The sequence below is a fragment of the Gopherus evgoodei genome, unplaced genomic scaffold (genome assembly GCF_007399415.2).
Source record: "Gopherus evgoodei ecotype Sinaloan lineage unplaced genomic scaffold, rGopEvg1_v1.p scaffold_52_arrow_ctg1, whole genome shotgun sequence".
Taxonomy (NCBI): domain Eukaryota; kingdom Metazoa; phylum Chordata; order Testudines; family Testudinidae; genus Gopherus; species Gopherus evgoodei.
Window position 1 is genome coordinate 919,132 of NW_022060073.1, and position 20,317 is coordinate 939,448.

The 20,317-nt window shown below is 50.4% G+C and overlaps 1 protein-coding gene across 1 annotated transcript in view; it reads right to left on the reverse strand.

The window, feature by feature from the left end:
• LOC115643208 (dedicator of cytokinesis protein 2-like) overlaps positions 1–20,317 on the reverse strand; it is a 298,187-nt gene that overhangs the window by 217,277 nt on the left and 60,593 nt on the right. Inside the window, exons 14-16 of the mRNA XM_030547079.1 lie at positions 13,980–14,104; positions 10,870–10,968; positions 9,811–9,883 (exon numbers count right to left, since the gene is read on the reverse strand). Of these exons, the coding sequence (XP_030402939.1) occupies positions 9,811–9,883; positions 10,870–10,968; positions 13,980–14,104 (297 nt within the window). The remainder of the gene's footprint in view (positions 1–9,810; positions 9,884–10,869; positions 10,969–13,979; positions 14,105–20,317) is intronic.

Here is a 20,317-nt window from a genome sequence, read left to right on the forward strand (position 1 = left end):
CTTGCCGAGTCTAGCGAAGGAGGTCTCATAGCGGCTGGTTTGCCTCTGGAATGCAGTATCCGCACCGGCGGTGCCGGGGGTTGAGGCAAGGCAGACTCAGTCATCGCAATAAGGTCCCTGGCCGAGGCGAATGTCTCTGGTGTGGAGGGGACTGTAAGCTCAACCACAGGCCTCGGCGGGGAACTCTCAAGGACCGGACTCAACGGCCCTCTCGGGACCGGAGTCGATGGTACCACAGTCGTCGGTGCCACAGCAGGAGTAGGTGCCGAGCGATTTGAACGAGTCTGCGTCGCAAGTGTGGTGGGAGCTGAGAGTCTTCGATCAGGCCCCTGTGCTGGAGAAGGCCGGTGCCGAGGTGTCTTGGCAGCGCCGGCGCGGTCCGGTGCCAGAGGAGCGCTGTCAGCGCTCGGTGCCGAGGACGGAGGGTTGAGGGGTGCCTCCATAAGGAGAGTCTTTAAGCGAAAGTCCCTCTCCTTTTTAGTCCGCGGCTTAAAGGCCTTGCAAATGCGGCACTTATCGGAGATGTGCAATTCCCCGAGGCACTTTAGGCAAGACTCATGGGGATCGCTCGTGGGCATCGGCTTCTTACAGGCCGAGCACGGTTTAAATCCCGGTGAACCGGGCATGGGCCCCGGCACCGGGTGCGGGGAAGGGCTAATGCCCGAACCCCACTAAACTATATACACTAACTAACTAAGAACTATAAAACTAATTACACTATAGACTAGTTAACTATATACAACAAGAGATCAACTGAACAAGAAGAAGCTAGGGAAGTGGAGGACAGCTAAGCCGCGCTCCACTGTTCCAACGACCGACACGGGCGGTAAGAAGGAACTGAGGAGCGGTTGGGTCAGCAGGGGTATATATCCAGCGCCATAGCGGCGCCACGCTAGGAGGTGACCCTGCTGACCCACTAGGGTTGCTAGGGTAAAAATCTTCCGACGAGCGCACACACCTAACTGGAATGGATATGAGCAATCACTCAAGGAAGAATAAATAATTGGATATACACACACTTATATATATATGCACACAGTACTAAGATTACCCCCAAATCAAAGTTTTTTACTGTGACATTAAAGGCGAGGGGCGGGGGGGAGAGCAACACATACCTGTACTACACTGTTTACTAATTCTAGATATTGTTAATTGCATATGGATCAGTAAATACGCTTAAACTCAAAGAAAGGGCACCAAAATACAAGTTCACCAGGGTTCCATTTTCCCTAGGGCCAGCCCTGTGCACATGCCAGATAATTTTGCCTAGGAATATCCACAGGGAGGCGGTGCTCACGTCTTATGGCCGTAGTCTCTCTCCTGGCTATATGAGACAGTGCCACTCCAACCCCCATCAGTTCCTTCACATTGAACATAAAGAGTTCAGACTCGGTACAGAAGGGATGGAAAACGGGTTGTGGAATACTCCTCTGCATCACATCTTGAGGAACCACAGTTACAGTAAGTAACCGTTGTTTCTTCTTTGAGTAGATGCAGCCATGTATTCCACTTAGGTGACTCTCATGCAGTACCCGCAAGAGGTAGGGCCCAGAGTCCACTTAAACAAGGACTGGAGGACTGCTCTATCAAAGTTCACAACTCCTCTGGATGCCACAGTACAGCATAACCGTTGGTAAGCGTATGCATGGACAACCAAGTGGTGATCCTGCAAATGTCCAATACTGAAATGTCACTTAAAAACACCATCAACATGGCCTGTGCCCTCGTAGAATGAGCTCGTGCCCTTTGACGGGGTGCAGCTCACACTATTTTTATGCAGTCTTGATGCAGGAAGTTATTGATCTGGAGATCATCTGTGAAGAGACCAGTATCAGAGGGGTAGCCGTGTTAGTCTGGATCTGTAAAAGCAGCAAAGAATCCTGTGGCACTCTAGCGGGGTGACTACCCACTCCAGCCTGGAAGGGGTTGGAAAAGCCTTGCAGAGGGCTGGGGCTGGGCAAGGTAAAACTCTGGCTGACTGGGGGAAGTGGCTGCAGCTGGGGCCATGCCCCAAACTAAGCAACAGGGCCTTATAAGAAGGCCAGGGAAGCCAGAAGGATCAGTCTCCCTCTGCCTGTAGAGAGAGAAGGGCCTGGCTGCAGGGAGCTAGAGGCAGGGTACCTGAGTGGAGCAGGGCTGGGGGAAAGGCAGAGGAGCTGGGGAGCTCCAGCCTGGAAAGCCCCAAGCTGTGGTGCAGCAGAAGGCAACAGGTACTGTGGGTTGCAGAGGGCAGTCCAGGGGTAGGCCAAGACAGCAAGTCCAAACCCTCCTTGCCAGTGATGAGTAGGCTGATACTGCAGTCTGTCCCAGGACACGGGGGCTAGATGATGACTGGCAGTAGCCATTGTCACGGAGTCCCCGGGCGATGCTCTGGAACTGCTCCCCACAAAGCCAGGCAGGACTCTGGGGAGCCTCCTCTCCCTTGGAGCAGACTTGTTCAGGGCAAGAAGCTCCCACGTCTTCACCTCCTGGGTCTCTCCTTGGAGCATTCAGCATGTGCCCCTCTGTGCGCTTCCCACAGCGAGTCCACCCCAGCGGGGTCCTGGGGAAGCCACAAGGTCCTGCACCCCCACTTTGCAATCAGACATGACTCTCAGCCAACCAGTAAAACAGAGGTTTATTCGATGACAGGAACAGGGTCTAAAACTGAGCTTGTAGGTACAGCGAACCGGACCCCTCGGCCGGGTCCATTCTGGGGGGCAGTGAGCCAGACCCCTACGTCTGCCCTCAGCCAGCTCCAGACTAACAACCCCCCCCAGCCCCTCCTCTCTACTCAGCTCCTTTCCCGGGCCAGGAGGTCACCTGATCCCTTTGTCTCCAACACCTTCAGCTGGCACCTTTGCAGGGGAGGGGCCCAGGCCATCAGTTGCTAGGAGACAGAGTGTCAGGCATTTAGGCACCCCAGCTAACAGGGCACTGGGTCCTGGGAGGACATGGGGGCCCAGAGGACAGGTAGATCACCAGCCTGCAGAGGGTGCTCCGGAGGCTGGAAATCCAGCTAATTCCCTTGCAGACCAGCAGGAGGCGCCACAGGGGTGAGTCCACATGTGTACAGGCACTTTATAGACTAACAGACATATTGGAGCATGAGCTTTCGTGGGTGAATACCCACTTCGTTGGACTGCTTGTCCCTTCAGCTTGAATGGAGGTCCCATCAGAGCCACTAACACAATATTCTTCTGAGTGTATGTCCAATGTGCCTCAGGTGGCATCTAACCAGGATTCCTCACCAAATTTGGTCCGCTAGTTGGATCATTAGCTTCCCCAGCTCGGGGAGGGTACTGATGGGGAGTGTGATGTGAATGCTGATCCATGCACCCCAAGACACTACTGAGATCCCACAAAGGAACTAGTTCTCGCTGGTAGGTGAAGAGGAAGGATTCCTTTCAAGAATCTTGACACCACGGTGTTCGAAAATACTGATCTTCTATAGGTGAGTGAATGAACACTGACATTACAACCAAGTGGACCTTCAATTAACTGAATGCAAGACGTGTAGATGCAACAAGTACTCCAAGAGGTCCTGAATCCCAGTTAATATCAGTTGAACCCCACGAGCCAATCACCACTCTGAAAAATGTTTCCATTTAGCCAAATAGGCCAGTCTGGTGGAGAGTTTTCTACTATTGAATAAAACCTGTCCAACAGCCTCCAAATATTGTTTCTCCTCCTCATTTAACCATGGAGCAGCCATGTGGTGATATGTAGAGAGCTGAGTGCTGGATGCTGACTGTGATGCTGAGTATGGAGGTCAGGATGAAAAGAAAGAGATATGGAGGGCTGAACTGAAAACCCCAGAAGGTCAGCGAAGCAGCATCATCTCGGCCATGCTGAAGCAATGAGGATGGCCATGGCAGGGTCCAATTTGAGTTTGAAGATTAGCTGTGGGATTATTGGAATCAGAAGGAAGCCATACAGGAGTGCTGATTCTCAACCTACGTGAAAGGCGTTGGTCAGGGAGCCTGGAGTGAGACCCCCTTGAGAGCAAAACAGATCGATCGTAGGATTGTCCCACATTGCAAAGATGGACCGCAGGGCACTAGACTTCAGAGACCACTTGTGACTGAGGAAGAAATTCCTACTGAGGTGATCCACAAGTTGATTCTGGGCCCCGGGTAAATGATCAAGTACCAGAGTAACATTCTCTCTGATGCAAAACTGCCAACGCCTGATTGCTTCCTGACACAGCATTCTCGAGTGTGCTCCTCTTTGTCTGTTCACATAATACATCACGGTGGTATTGTCCGTAAGAATGTGAACTGTCAGGCCCCTGATACAACCTTGAAAGGCATGACATACATTGTAATTGGCCTGAAGCTCCAGACTGTTGATATAGGAAAACAACAACAACAACAACAACAACAAAAACAGCTTCCTGCTCGGAGCACAGATCCTGAACTCAGCAACCCCAGCCTCCCAAGGAGACATCGGTGACAATGGTCCTGGTCAATGGGGACCAAGCAAAGGGATCTCCTTGGTATACATTACCTTGAACTCTCCACCACTATAAGGAGTCCAGGATCAATGGAGGGAGCCAGACCAATCAGTGCAAAGGGTGATGGGTTGGACAATAAACTCTCATCAGCCACATCTGGAAAGGGCGAAGACACAAACTGTACCACCTGTGCACAAGCAGCCATGCAATCCAACAGCCTTAGGCACACTCAAGCTGTAAACAGAGACGAAGAATTGCCTCAAAATCATCTGTCAGCAGAAGAGCTCTCAAACTTGTAGAATCTATTAAGCCTCAAAGAACTAAATTCTTCAAGTGGGGACCAACATTGACTTCTCCATTGAGAATGAGTAAGCATAGTGTGACATGTACATGAGACTGAACTTCTTCCCTGGACTTGCCCTTCAGTAACCAATTGCCCAGGCACAGGAAGATATGAATTTCCCCCTTCCCGAGGCAGGCTGTCACTATAACCATGCAGAGAGAAGGCCAAAGGGGATTACTGCATACTGATAATGTCGGTGTGCCACTATCAACTGGAGAAACTTGTCTGTGGCTCAGGAGCATCATGCCCTGACAGGAAGTGTGCTGAAGGTCCAGAGCAGCAAACCAGTCATTCTGATTTAATGTGGGAGGATTGTTGATAGGGTGATCACTCGGAATATCGTGTATCTGATATATTTGTTGAGGTTGCAGAGATCGAGACTAGGTCTCACCCCTCCTTTGGATTAGGGAACCAGAAAATACAGAAATAAAACTCGGCCCTGATGCCAGGGGCAGTGAGTTATATGGGCCCATGGTGTCCGTGCTCCAGGAATATTCAGAGCCTGGGGACCTGGCTCCACCAATGTTTGGGGCTGGGTCTCTCCCCCAGCCCTGCCTGCCACCCCTGCGCAATTTAAAAGGGCTTGGGGGCCCCCAGCTGCTGCCACCACCACTGACAACACAGCAAAGCTAACGTGGCTCCACACCACTCCCAGAAGCAGCTGGAATGGCCCCCTACAGCCCCAGGGGGAGTGTCTCTACATGCTGCCCCCACCTCTAGCGGCAACTCCACAGCTCCCATTGGCCAGGAACTGCAGCCAATGGGAGCTGCAAGGGTGGTGCCGGTGGGCAGTGGCATGCTGAGACCTCCCAGCCCCCACACCTAGGATCCACTGCCAGAGGGATGTGAGGGTTGCTTTCACGAGCCACTCAACATAAGCACTGCACCCCTCCCCCTCTCCTGTACCCCAACCACCTGCCCCAGCCCAAAGCCCACCCCCTGCACCCAAACTCCCTCCCAGAGGCTGCATCCCAAACCCCCTCCCACACCCAAACTCCCTCCCAGAATCTTAGGCAGGTGTGGTGGGGGCAAGACTTGGACCCACTCTGGGCACCAACAAAAATTATACAAACCTGCTGCACTGGGGCCTGGTGCTGCTGAGGGACCTCCTGCACAGCTCCTAATGCTAGTAGAGACTGAACCTGCTCGAGGAACAGTGTCTTGTGAGAAGGGTCCCTGAACAGAGAAAGGGTGAGGAGAAGAGGCAGAAAGGAACAGGATGGCATAACCCTATCTGACAGTGCTCAGGACCCAGCTGTCAGTGGTAATTGAGACCCAAATAGCGTGAAAACGAGTGGAAGGGGGAGCGGGGTTATAGAAGTAACAACTGCATTGCTGCCCTGGATGTATAAGTCAAAACAAGCACTTGGTAATAACACAAGAAGAGCCATACTGGGTCAGATCAAAGGTCTATATAGCCCAGTATCCTGTCTTCTGACACTAGCCAATGCCAGGTGCTTGAGAGGGAATAAACAGAACAGGGAATCATCAAGTGATCCATCCTCTGTCGCCCATTTCCAGCTTCTGGGTAAATGCCAGGGGAGGACAAATTGACTGGCTGAACCCAGAAGCAAAGACCTCTAACTTTCTCAGGTAGTCTCGCTGCCTCAGAGAAGGGAAGGACTGCCTAAAGTACCATTATGGGCAGTACTGTTGATGCTGCTGCTGACTGTCAAAATGGTGTCTCTGCACCTCTGGAGTAGATACGCCTAGAGAGCTCTTGAGTCTTTAAACAAGTGCAAGGTTTCAGCAATCTTATGTGAAAAAAGCACTCAACCACCGAAGGGCAGGTCCTCATGCGTCTGCAGCACATTGGGAGAAATGCCTGAATTTTGCAGCCAAGACACCCTTTTCATGGTTACTACTGAGGCTATAACTCTGGCTGATGTATCTGCCATGCCCAAAGCTGAGTGGAAGGATGTCTTGGCCACCAAACAGCACTCAGCTATCAGCACTCGAAATTCCTCCCTGGAGACTTCAAGTAACTGTTCTACAAATTTAGACATAGCTGTCCAATTAATAAAATTGTACTTGGACAGTGCCTGCTGGTTCACAATACTCATTTGCAGGTGTAGTAGGAAGAGGGCCTGAAACATAAGCCTATGTATCAGAGGCCTGGTATGAGACCTGGGCTAAAGTAGTCAAAACTTTGCGGATATAAAGCAAAGTTAAGCTGTGAGCAAGAGGCTGGCCTTGCTCACAGAATCTGGCAAGAACAGGGCTGATATTGCAGAAACACACATTCCTAAGTAGTGCTAGGCATAAGAATACATTCGCAAACATATTCCAGAAAAGGTGGTACCAGAATACCTCGATACCAAACACATTCCCCAAAGATAGGGACTGGGACAGCACGCTGAAAGAACACACACGCAGCCAAACATCTGAACACAGCAGGGAAGAGGAGGTATAGATTTTCCTACCTATTAAATCTATCCTCTTGGACTCCTTGTCTTTGGGCAAAGATTTATACCTGCCCTGCCAGGCCCTATCATTCACTGCATTCACAACCAGGGAATTAGGGTCAGGGAGGGAATAGAAGCCCTCAAAATGCTACACAGATATGAAACATTTACATTTCTCTCAACATTTTGTCATGGGTGGCACCGAAGTCATAGAAAGCTAAAGAACCTCTGCAGGCTCCAGGAATGCGTCATTAATAGGGAGGGCTAACTTCCCTGGGGCAGACAACCGGAGAATTTTCAGTAGTTTGAGAGTATTCTCCTTCAGGAACTCTGCCAAGGTGGCTGCAGAAGATCCTGGTAGGCCTTGAAATCCTCAGGTGCCTAGGTAGAAGAGGAGCCTGGTAACATTGAATTGTCAGGGGATAATGATGAAGCAATCAGCTGCGCTAGGGATGGGTCCTGCCCCTGAATTGTTGGACCTGGGTGGAACAATTTCGGAGGCCCCGAGAAGGGAAGCCAACTGATGCCTCAGCTTGCAGTGGATCAACAACTGCAGCCACCGATGTGCCCAGTGATCTTGCTCTGGAACAGGATGAGGAATGCGACTTCCAAGGCCAAGGAGCATCCCATAGATTCCAGTGAGGCCACTGGGGATAAGGTAGGGCATTGGTGGCCAGTAGGCCACAGGTGCGGGGCCCCAGTCCTGACTGCCAGTCTCATTCACAAAGTTGCTCCAAGAATAGTCTTCAACACATATCAGGTGGTGATGAGTGGGAGGAGAACCTTAACCTGGATCCTGAGAAGCCCCAGGTCTCTGGGGACAGTGGTGAAACTAGCCCTGATGGCAGAAGCAACCTGTCCAACTCATTTGCTACCCAGCAGGAAAGAGGTACTGGTACCGACTGGCACAACCAGAGCCAAATACATCACAGTTGCATCCAGTGCCGGGGTCAGCAGCAGTGTTGATGCAGTGGACGGTTGTTACGGAGTGTCGGAGAGTCAGGGCCCTTCACCCCTCTTCCTGGGATTCATGGTGACTCTCAGCCAGCCAGTAAAACAGGTTTATTGGACAATAGGAATGCAGTCTACAGCAGAGCTTGTAGGCACAACCAGGACCCCTCAATCAAGTCCTTCAGGGGGTTCAGAGAGCTTAGTCCCCAACTTGGGGTTCCCTGTATTGCACCACCCAGCCCAAACAAACTAAACAACTCCTCTTTTCGCTTTCTCCGACCTCCCCTCTCTTCCTCCTCTCCTTTGTTCAGTCTCCCAGGCAGAAGGTGTGATTTCTCCCAACACCCCTCCTGGCTCAGGTTACAGCTCAGGTAGATTCCTTCTCATCCCCAATGTAACTCCCCCGCAACATTCTCAGGTCAAATCCACTCTGCTCCCTGCTCCGTCAGAACGGTGCCGGCATCAAAGACGGGATCTTCCACCAAGACAACGTCTGTGCTGAGAAGTCCAGAACAATAGACAGAGTAGACCTGCTGTCACCCACTAGGCCGCTGGCATGGAGAGAACGGTGCTGGCATCATTGTCGTCAGTACCAGACTCAGACATCCCAGGGCTGGAACCAGAGTCAACAGTATGGATGCCTGCATATATCTAGGCAGTACCAGGCAGCGATTTGAAGGACCTGCTCCATTCCACATGTTGGCAGTAGCATGAGGCCAGTCCATACTCTTCTTAGAGGAAGACACCAGGAGTGGTACCAACTGGTCTTATGAGATCTTTTCTTCAGTGCACTTGAGAAAGCAAATGGATCCCCCATCTCTTGGGAGAGACACTAGCTCTGGAATGTGGAGTGGCGTCTCTCACTGAGCCTGAGGGTGACTGCTGATCCAATTCAAGCCTCGGTGCTGAAACAGTCCTCACGGCCTGCTCAAGGAGTGCTGCTTCAGGGAAAGGTCTCTAGCCACCTGAGCCCTTTTAGAACGATTTACAAACTAAACCCTCACCCAAACAGAGCAAACACCTTGTGTGGGGATCACTAATGGGTATCACCACTCCCCCCCACACACACACAATGGATAGTGTTTGAACCCTGGTGAGGGCATTATCCAAGACAACTAACTATACTAACTTACTAACATGGGTACTAACTAGCTATACAACTAAATGCAGAGAAAACTCAGTAACTGAGAAGGAACTATGAAGTGAAAACCATACAGGGCTCAGACTCCAGCCATGAGCAGTGAGACAGAACGGAAGGGAGTCAGAGCACTGCTGCCTTACATAGCCGGGGAGGAGCAACAGCCACAAGGCATGAATGCTGCCCCTGCCCCATGAGTACTGCTAGGCAAAATTCTCCAACTCCAGTGCACTGTGTGCACACACCTACATGGAATACGTAGCTGCATCTAGTCAAAGAAGAACCCTGAAGACAAGAATCACTGTGAAGGAGGGACAGGTCAGGCTGCACAGCAGCAGTTGTGGGCTGCATAAACTGCAGTGCTTCCTCCCTGTATCTGGGAAGCCTTGCAAAGCTGTCCCAGCCAAAACCACATGCTACAGCCCACTCTGTGCCACCACATGATTTTTTCAGTCCTGCAGATTGACTCTAGAGGAGAGGCTCTAGCCCAGGCCTGGACCACAAACAGAACAAGATCAGAAGCAGAAGGAAAACTTACAGTCACTGGAAGAGCGGTGCCTGAAGGTGAATCTCAGATGGGTCCTGTGGACATCTTCAATGGGAACAGCAATCTAGGAGAGAAGAGCCAGCATTAGCACAGGAGGGAATAGGCCCATTCATGGGAGCATCAGAGGACCTAAGCTTTGATAGAGCCAGCCAAAGGTCAACCATAGATTAAGATGCTCAACCCAGAACCCCATTCTGTCTTTAACTAGTAAAGTGTAGAGATCTGAACATGTGACTGTGTCTATCTGTGCACGTCCATCAGTATGTGCGGCTGTGCATACGTGTGTGCCTGTGTCCATACTTGGATGTGTCTGTGCAGGCACACATGTGCATAGGGAGGTACCCTGGCATCTTTGTGTATATCTGTATGCCTGTGTGCATATCCACCTATAACGATATGTGGCCATATGCCATTCATGACTGGGGCCGAATCCCTAGAGAATGCAAGCCAGGTTTCACTGAGGACAGCAGGCTGGGGCAAGACCTAGGGAGTTCAGTCAGTGCTGTGGGATTGCCTATGGAGTGCAGAGCTGATCTACGCAGCTTCTGTTACTCCCCTCGCTCTCAAGACTCAGGGCCTAGAGGAAAGGAGCTCCCAGTAACCATGGACACAATGGATGTTTGTCTCTACGCATGTGGATTTGCTCTTGTGTCACAGCTCCCTCTATGGACTGAGCTGTATGATCACCCCTGTTCGCCATACAGCGGGTCATTAAGCAATATTCAGTCTCAGAGCTGACCTCTTCCCTCTTCTGTTTGCATGGGAGGGCTATGAACTTTGCTCATTGGGAAGGGATTTCTCTGGGCAGAAGAGACTCCCTCAGGCTGTTCATTCTCCTTGCACAAGAGAAATAAGAGAACTAATTCTTAACCATCTGATGTTCTTCACAGTTCTGCATAGCCTCTGTGTGAGTCAGGAGACAGAGTCTGATCAGAACAGACCTCACACCTGGGACCCAGTAAGCTCGGTTTGCAGGTTTCATGTCCAAAATTCCAATCACAGCTGATCCCCTCCCCAACCACCTCCAAGCATGGGGAAGTTCAAACAGACCTTCATTGTCTCCATCCACCGCTGTTGCCGCTGCTGGTAATAGACCACAGAATGATATTCACTTGAAGGCTTGTCACCAGCACCCGGGAAAATCACATTCTGAGAAGTGGAAAGTCAGGGGAGAGTCAGTTAGTGCTGAGCTTTTATGGTTACTAGGCAAATAGTTGTCCTGCATCCAAGCAATTCAGAGCTGCAGCATTTCTGTCACAGACATGGAAATCAACAATTAAGAACAGAAATGCTGTGTGCTGACCAATATGCTAACCAGCCCCAGCCTATAGTACCCCATTCCCCTGTCTGTACCAACCTGTCATATAGCATGCTGAGCTCCATGACTATGCCAGCCCACTCTAGCCTTTACCATCCCATCTGGTGGCTTCCAACTGCCCACCCACAGCATGGTCTCCTTCCCACCCACTGGATGTGCCATCCTGCACAAACAGGCAGCCCCACTGCCCTCACTGTTCTGTCAGCCTGGCATGCATAGTCCATTATAGCTATGCCACTCTGCACTGAATTACCATTGCCCGTCCCTGAGCCGCACCTCCCAGTGATGGGGCGTCCATCCCACACTGACATGCAAGGGGTTAACAGAACCCTATGGAGGCTGCGCAGAAAGCAGCCAAAAGGAGAGGGGCTGTGAGGAGCAGCCAATCAGGACCCAGCAGACCCACAGGGCAGAAGCACCACAGGGCAGAGAAGGGTCACTGGCTCCCTGGAGCTTGAGGAGGGAAGATCTGCTCAGACCGAGGAGAGTGCTGTGACCCTGGGGAAGTGGCCCAGGGAAATACAGTGACAGTAGAAACAAAGGAATGCAGTAAGTGACTGCAGTTCAGAGGGTCCCTGGGCTGGGATCTGGAGTAGTGGGCGGGCCAACTGACTGCAGATACCACTGGGGAAATGGCTAGACTACTGAGGAGCTAAACTTCCCTTGAAGGGGGAACGTGAATAGTGACTCAGCCAGAAGGCCGAGCTCCAAAGAGGATGCTGCAGTTCCTGACACTTGTGAGAGGCTGCAGGCAGACTGCAGGAAAGGAGGGATGGGGAAGTCTGCCTCGAGCTAACCCCCAGAATGACAAGGAGGCACTAGTCCACCGGCAAGTGATACACACCATGACACAGCCCCACAGCTGAGAGTGAATGGGGCTGCAGCAAAGCTGCCCTGCTAGGCTGGAATGCCCTCTCTAACTGCAGAGCTGGCTCAGTCTTCCAAGGAAGGCAGCAAGGGGTTCACAACTCTCCAGAGAGCTTTCAAGACTCAAGTCTTGTTGCAACATGGGGAAATCATTATCGCAGAGAGAGAGAGAGACTGGGGTGGGAGAAGAGATTGCATCTCTGGATTTTTAACAAGCCTACATCCAATGTGTCAGCTGAGAGTTTAATTAGAAATAAAAGCAAACACGTGGAGAATGAGTAAGGGCAAGAGTCAATGTACTATCAGGAGCAACTCCAGGGCTTGGCCTAAGCAAGAGCACAATCTCCTTCCCTTACCCATGTACTTCCCTGTGTTCTTCTCCTTAACAAGCCTTTCCTGGAGCTCCCACGCCATGTTTCACTTCTGTAGCACCCAAAGCTTCTCCCTCTGCTCCGGCATTTGGAGTCTCTAACACACAAGTTGTGAGGATAGGGCCATGCACATCTGAGGAGAGGCTGGAGGGCCTTGAATGGTTCTGACAAGCCCTACAAGAAGCTGATTCTCCTCTTTCCCTTCTCATAGCCTTTTTGGTTCTGGCTTTAGAGGTGAATTAGCAAGGCAGCAGCTGCATTCACCAGCTTAAAACAAGATTTAGTCATCAAAAACCTACAATAAAGACCAAACTACAAATCTTCAACTCAAATATTATTTCCACTTTAACATATGGATGTGAAACCTGGAAATCCACTAAAGGTATAGACAGATGTCTAAATGCCTGAAAAAGCAAATGCCTCAGGAAAACACTAGATATTAGATGGACTGAATTTATAAACAAATGCTGAGATTTTTCAGAAAGTTCAGCAACCCCCTATCGCCAAAGTTATTCAGAAACAAATCTGGAAATATCTGAGATGTGTTAAGAATGACACCAAAGCACCTGCCATGGAAGGTATGTCATTGGGCCGCTGAAGGAACATATAAAGGGGACCAACCAAAAGAATCCCTCTGTCAAACAATACTTAGAGAGCGAAAATGCATGGGACTTCACAACACCGGACTATGCAAAGAGTAGCCCAAGATAGACAGTGATGGCAGAGTCTGGTTCTTGTTCTAAGCCAGAGGTAGCAACCTATGGCACAGGTGCCGAAAGCGGCACGCAAGCTGATTTTCAGCGGCACTCACACTGCCTGGGTCCTGGCCACCAGTCCGGGGAGCTCTGCATTTTAATTTAATTTTAAATGAAGCTTCTTAAAACATTTTAAAAGCCTTATTTACTTTACATACAACAACAGTTTAGTTATATATTATAGACTTATAGAAAGAGACCTTCTAACAACGTTAACATTTTTACTGGCATGCGAAACCTTAAATTAGAGTGAATAAATGAAGACTCGGGACAGCACTGCTGAAAGGTTGCCGACTCCTGTTCTAAGCAATGTTTGACAATGCAGGAAGGATTCAGGTTTAGAGACAGGTATGAAGGTCCATTTCCAGAGCTTCAGTGCCCTCAGAAGGAGTGATCTGCCAAGAACACTCCAACCAGCTGCAGTGAAGGAGATGGCCAAGACTTCCTAGGTGGTAACTGCCTTTGAGCACTACTGCAAAGCTGCTTCCAGACAGGTCTGTGCAGTTCAGATCCAGATCCAGCACTTTCCCATTGGCTTGGTTCTACAGAGCACCTCTGAAGTCCATGGAGTTAACCCAAGGATGTCTGGCTCCTCCTGAGACATCTCCAAAGGAACAAGGAGTCCAGTGGCACCAAATCTTCAAGGTGCCACTGGACTCCCTGTTGTTTATGTGGATACAGACTAACATGGATACCCCCTGATACTTGATCACCAAAGGAGTGAGGAGTCAAGTAGCACTAGCACAGTCAGACTTAATCCCACAAGTTCAGGATTTCCCCTTTCCCTGCACCCACCACCACACGCTCCCACTACACTACAACCAGCAGGCCAGCATGGGGCACACTCACCTGCATCATGTTTCCAGTCTCATCACAGACACACACTGTCACCTCCACGTTCTTCTGCGTCTTCTTGTTCCCCTTGTCAAACTCGCCCTGCACCAATGTGAGGTAAATGTCGTTCCTGATGTCCCCTGGAGAGAGCCACACACAGCAAGGTTGCAGTGAGGTCAGGCCTGAGCGGCTACCAGGGGCCCCAGGAGCCCTCAATGCTCTCCCACCCCAAAGCACACAGGACTAGTCAGGGATGGGGCAATGCTTTTGTTAAAATTAAAAAACCTCTTCTCTTCCACCCCTCTTCAACATACACCTACATTTTCATAGATTCCTAGAATTTAGAGCCAAGAAGCCCCATAAGTCCCATCCAGCCTGTCATAAACAGATAGCTAAGGGTTAATGTCTCTTTCACCTGAAACACCTGACCAGAGAACCAATCAGGAAACCGGATTTTTTCAACTGGGTGGAGGGAATTGTGTGTCTGAGTCTTTTGTCTGTCTGCCTGCTGTCTCTGAGCTTTGGAGAAGTAGTTCTGTTTTCTAATCTTCTGTTTCTAAGTGTAAGGACAAAGAGATCAGATAGTAAGTTATATGGTTTCTTTTCTTTGGTATTTATATGAATATAAGTGCTGGAGTGCTTTGATTTGTATTCTTGTTGAATAAGGCTGTTTATTCAATATTCTTTTAAGCAATTAGCCCTGTGTTGTATCATCTTATACAGAGAGAACATTTGTATGTATTTTTCTTTCTTTTTTATATAAAGCTTTCTTTTAAGACCTGTTGGAGTTTTCTTTACTTCAGGGAAATTAAGTCTGTACTCACCAGGGAATTGGTGGGAGGAAGAAATCAGGGGGTAGAGCTGTGTGTTGGATTGCTAGCCTGATTTTGCATTTCCTCTGGGTGAAGAGGAAAGTGCTTTTGTTCCAGGATTGGAAACGGAGAGGGCAAGTCCCTCTGTTTGGATTCACAGAGCTTGTGTCTGTGTATCTCTCCAGGAGCACCTGGAGGGGGGAAGGGAAAAAGGATTATTTCCCTTTGTTGTGAGACTCAAGGGATTTGGGTCTTGGGGTCCCCAGGGAAGGTTTTTCAGAGGGACCAGAGTGCCCCAAAACACTCTAATTTTTTGGGTGGTGGCAGCAAGTACCAGGTCCAAGCTGGTAACTAAGCTTGAAGGTTTTCATGCTAACCCCCATATTTTGGACGCTAAGGTCCAAATCTGGGACTAAGGTTATGATATGGTGTGGCAGCGGTGGGATCTAGACAGAATCCAGAAGCCAGTAGGAATATTATATTTTTCTTTTCTCTGCTAAGGGCTTTTTAGCAGACAGAAACAGTTTGGTTTTAAAAGGGAACCAGAGAGAATTTTTTTTTTCTGCTGCAGTGTGTGCCTTGCATGTTAAGCAAGAAGTCGTTAAGGGCTATCACCAGTCTTTTGTCATGCAATAGCCCTCCCATTAGGAGGCAAGTACCAGCACTTATATGCATGCAAATAAAGTGGTTTTTCAGGTTTACTTAACATTGAAGATTAGCTAAAGGCACTGTTGCTAGGCAGACTTCAGGAGGCAACAGAGCCTGCAGTTCAAAAGAGAAACACCGGAGGGCACCCCAACACAAGAAAACAGGAACCATGTCTACCAGGACAAAAATGGAGGCGGAAGACCAATTCAAAGAAGCTGAACACAGGCGACAGATGGAGATAAAAGAAAAGGAAGAAAACATGAAACTGGCAGCCTTCCAAAGAGAACAGGCAGCCCAAGAGGCAGCACACAAAAGAAAACTAGAAGAAGAAGAGGTGGCCTACCGAAGGAAACAAGCAGAAGATGAGGCGGCCCACCGCCGAGACATGGAAAAACACCAAAAAGAAATGGAAAAACAACAAAAAGAAATGGAAAAACAACAAAAAGAGAACGAAGAAAAGGAGAAACAGAGAAAACATGAACTGGACTTGGCAAAAGCTGGGCTGCATGTGCCAGCCAACCCTAACAACCCGGCGCCAATTATTGCTCCACAGCACAGGAAATTTCCCACCTACAAGGCAGGTGATGACACCGAGGCCTTCTTGGAAAATTTTGAAAGAGCCTGTCTTGGGTACAGCATCCCCGAAGACCAGTACATGGTAGAATTAAGGCCACACCTCAGTGGACCTTTAGCAGAGGTGGCAGCTGAAATGCCTAAGCTGCAAATGAATGACTATAAACTTTTTCAAACCAAGGCCAGATACAGGATGGGGATAACCCCAGATCATGCCCGTCGGCGTTTCAGAACCCAAAAGTGGAAACCAGAGGTGTCATTTCCCAAACACGCCTACTACATTGCAAAAAACTATGAGGCCTGGCTAACAGGAAACAACATTCAAACCCTGGAAGAACTGAACCTCCTCATACAAATGGAGCAGTTCTTGGATGGTGTTCCTGAAGACATCACACGGTACATACAAGATAGAAATCCCAAAGATATCGCTGAGGCGGGGGAGATTGGAGCCAAATGGATGGAACTGACAGAAAGCAAGAAAGCTACTGTCAAGGGGAATGATTACCCCAGGGGGCACACAGACCATAAACCCTACAACCGAGGACAGCCAAAGACCCCACATACCACCCAAGTAAAGCCACAGATACCCTACTCTTCAACCTCACCAGTCTCCAGTAACTCACCTCGGCCCAGTGACCCATCAGATGGAAGATGCTTTAAGTGTAATGAACTGGGACATATCAAGGCCAACTGTCCCAAGAACACCATGCGAGTGCAATTCATTACACCTCCATCACACCAAAGATCCCCAGGCCCAGATGCCTCTCAAATACCCTTGGAGCGAAGGGAAAATTTGAGAGTGGGCGGAAAGAAGGTTACTGCGTGGAGAGACACGGGGGCACAAGTGTCAGCTATCCACCAATCCTTCGTTGACCCCAAATTCATCAACCCAAAGGCCAAAGTTACAATTTACCCCTTCATGTCACAAGCTGTAGACTTGCCTACAGCTCAACTACCTGTCCAGTACAAAGGCTGGTCAGGAATGTGGACTTTTGCAGTCTATGACAATTATCCTATCCCCATGCTACTGGGGGAAGACTTGGCCAACCAGGTGAGGCGGGCCAAGAGAGTGGGAATGGTTACCCGTAGCCAAACCAGGCAAGCTTCCAGACCCATTCCTGTTCCTGAGCCGTCCACAGAGGCCCCGTCTGTGTTACCAGAGACCCAGACAGAGGTAGTGGATCCAGATTCCATGCCAACCACTGAAACAGCCACAGCATCTCCAGTCCCAGGCCCGGAACTGGAACAGCAACCAGCAAATGCAACCACATCTTCAAACTCAACGCCAGAGGGCGCCAGCGAGCCAGAACTGGCAGAAGCAAAAGACAGCCATACCCAAAAGGCTCAGCCAGAGCCTGAAATACCCTCAGGTGCACCAGCGGAGAGCGGTTCACCAGCAACGGAAACAACCCCATCACCTACATCGCTTCCAGAGGGACCAAGCCCAAGTCCACAGTCTGAGGAGGAACTGGTGACCCCAGCCTCAAGGGAACAGTTCCAGGCTGAGCAGGAAGCAGATGACAGCCTTCAGAAAGCGTGGGCGGCGGCACGGAGCACCCCACCGCCTCTCAGCTCTTCTAATCGATCCCGGTTTGTTATAGACCAAGGACTTTTATACAAGGAAATTCTTTCTGGTGGACACCGGGAAGAATGGCAGCCGCAAAAACAGTTGGTGGTTCCAACGAAGTACCGGGGGAAGCTCTTAAGCTTAGCCCATGATCATCCCAGTGGCCATGCTGGGGTGAACAGAACCAAGGACCGGTTGGGGAAGTCCTTCCACTGGGAGGGGATGAGCAAGGACGTTGCCAAGTATGTCCGGTCTTGTGAGGTATGCCAAAGAGTGGGAAAGCCTCAAGACCAGGTCAAGGCCCCTCTCCAGCCACTCCCCATAATTGAGGTCCCATTTCAGCGAGTAGCTGTGGATATTCTGGGCCCTTTTCCAAAAAAGACGCCCAGAGGAAAGCAGTACGTACTGACTTTAGTGGACTTTGCTACCCGATGGCCAGAAGCAGTAGCTCTAGGCAACACCAGGGCTAACACTGTGTGCCTGGCCCTAACAGACATCTTTGCCAGGGTAGGTTGGCCCTCTGACATCCTTACAGATTCAGGGTCTAATTTCCTGGCAGGGACCATGGAAAAACTGTGGGAAACTCATGGGGTGAATCACTTGGTTGCCACCCTAAGGTTATAACACAGCCCAGCCCACTTCTAGTCACTGAGACCAGCAAAAACTGGTCCCTACTACACATTTACTAGTGTTTTGATATGGTCCCTTCATTTCCTCCCTTACACCTACCCCTTACTTGGCTAATGGCTGAAGTGTCTTTTAATGGAGGGGTGGGTGGCAGACAGGCCAGCCAGCCCCACTCAAATTCCTAGTATGGGTCTCTCTATAAGGGCAGGCAGTCTGATTTTCCCTCTCCACCTGCTTGGCCATTCTTCAACTGCAGGAATCAGAATAATCTCTCACTGTGCAGCTGAGGTGCCAGATACCCAGTGCTTCTGGGGTATCCAAGACAAAGGCCTTTCAGATTTTAAAGGGCTAGAAGCAGCAGGCCCATGAAGAGTAATTCTGGTTCCACTGCAGTAATTGAGCTGGTCTGGTCTGGCTTCTCTTCCATTTGGCAGATCCCACTTCAGTTGCCTGTTCAGTCTAGCAGGTGTTGGGTTGCTTTGGAGAAGCCCAGCTTTCATCTGAGTAGAAAGGGGAATAAGGCATCCCCCATTTATTCTCTCTCTCTCTCTCTCTCTCTCTCTCTCTCTCTCTCTCTCAAACACACACACACACTCTATCTCCAATAGCACCCAGACACTGCAGTGACAGATTGCAATGATTTGGGGGATCTGTCTGTACAACCACACAACTGTTATGCTAAAAAATAACTACATCTTGGGGGAAACCAGTTTTACCCTACCTCTCTGAAGGGAGGGGGGAAGTAGAGGGTGAACATTTACTAAAAGGCAGAACAAAGACCATTAGGTGTTGGGTGGGGAGGCGTATAAACAGGAACTTAGAGAGAAAAGCACAGGAAGTTTGGGCAGAAGCAGAGCTGGTGCAACCATTTAGGTGACCTAGGCGGTTGCCTAGGGTGCTAGGATTTGGGGGGTGGCATTTTCTTCAGCAGCGGCCGTGGTGACCAGATCTTTGGCTGCCCTGGTCGCCGCCGGCATTTAGGCGGAGGGAGCTGGGGCACGGGAGTGCGGGGAGGGCCGGCTGCAGTAAGGAAGGGGAGGCGGGGGTGGCACGCAGGGGAACTCCCCGCCCCAGCTCACCCCTGCCCCACCTCCTCCCTGAGCACGCCGTGGCTGCTTCACTTCTCCCACCTCCCAGGCTTGTGGCACCTAAGCTGATTGGCGTCACAAGCCTGGGAGGCGGGAGAAGTGAAGCAGCGATGGCATGCTCAGGGAGGAGGCGGAGCAGGGTGAGATGCCGCGGAGGGGTTACCTCAGGGCGGAGGAGGGTAGCTGCCTTGGAGGGGGGGTGCCTCAGGGCGGGGGCTCGGGGACAGGGGAGGGCGCAAGGTGGAAGATTTGCCTAGGGCGTGAAACATTCTTGCACCAGCCTTGGGCAAAAGGAAGACAGGCCATGGACTAGCCAAGGTAAAAAGAGGAACAATGATCTAGAGAAGATGACTCTTTTTTAGGACAAGCCATGCACTGGAGCAGAAGGATTTTGGTCCCCAGCCCAAAGAATGCTCTAAGGTGGGGGATGCATGTAGGGTTTATTATTTTTGTACAGACCTGTGTATTTTTCGTGTGATTACATAAAGGCCACGAGCGACTTAGAACCTGTGTGAAGTCTGTCTGTAGGTGTTATAAGCTACGCTCACCACATGGCCCTGAAAGAATTAAACTGTAACCCAGAAGGCTCACGTCATTGGTGGGATTCTGAGAGAGGATGTGTTTAAGCTACAGGGCAGCAGGAATCACTGGTTTCAGAGGGCTAGGCAGCTGGACCATGTGGTCAGAGCTTTTGAGGGAGTGCTAGACAGAGGGTTTGCACTCCCAGAGTTTGCCTAGGAACCCCCAAGACTGGCACAGTGCCTGGGCTCTTTCTCACTCTGGAAGCTTAAAACACTTGAGGATCCATGAGCTGGGATTCCTCTCACAAGAATATGGTGGGTGGCCAGCAGAGAAAGCCTGACCAGGGCCAGCTCTAGCTTTTTTGCCGCCCCAAGCAAAAAAAAAACCCCAAACCTCCTACTGCCTGCCAGACTGCAGAAGGGAAAAAAAAAAGAGGGGCAGCCACAAGGAGTGAGTGGAGGGCGGTCAAGGCAACTCGCAGAGGGGTGAAAGGCGGCGCTGTAGCCCGCTCGCAGC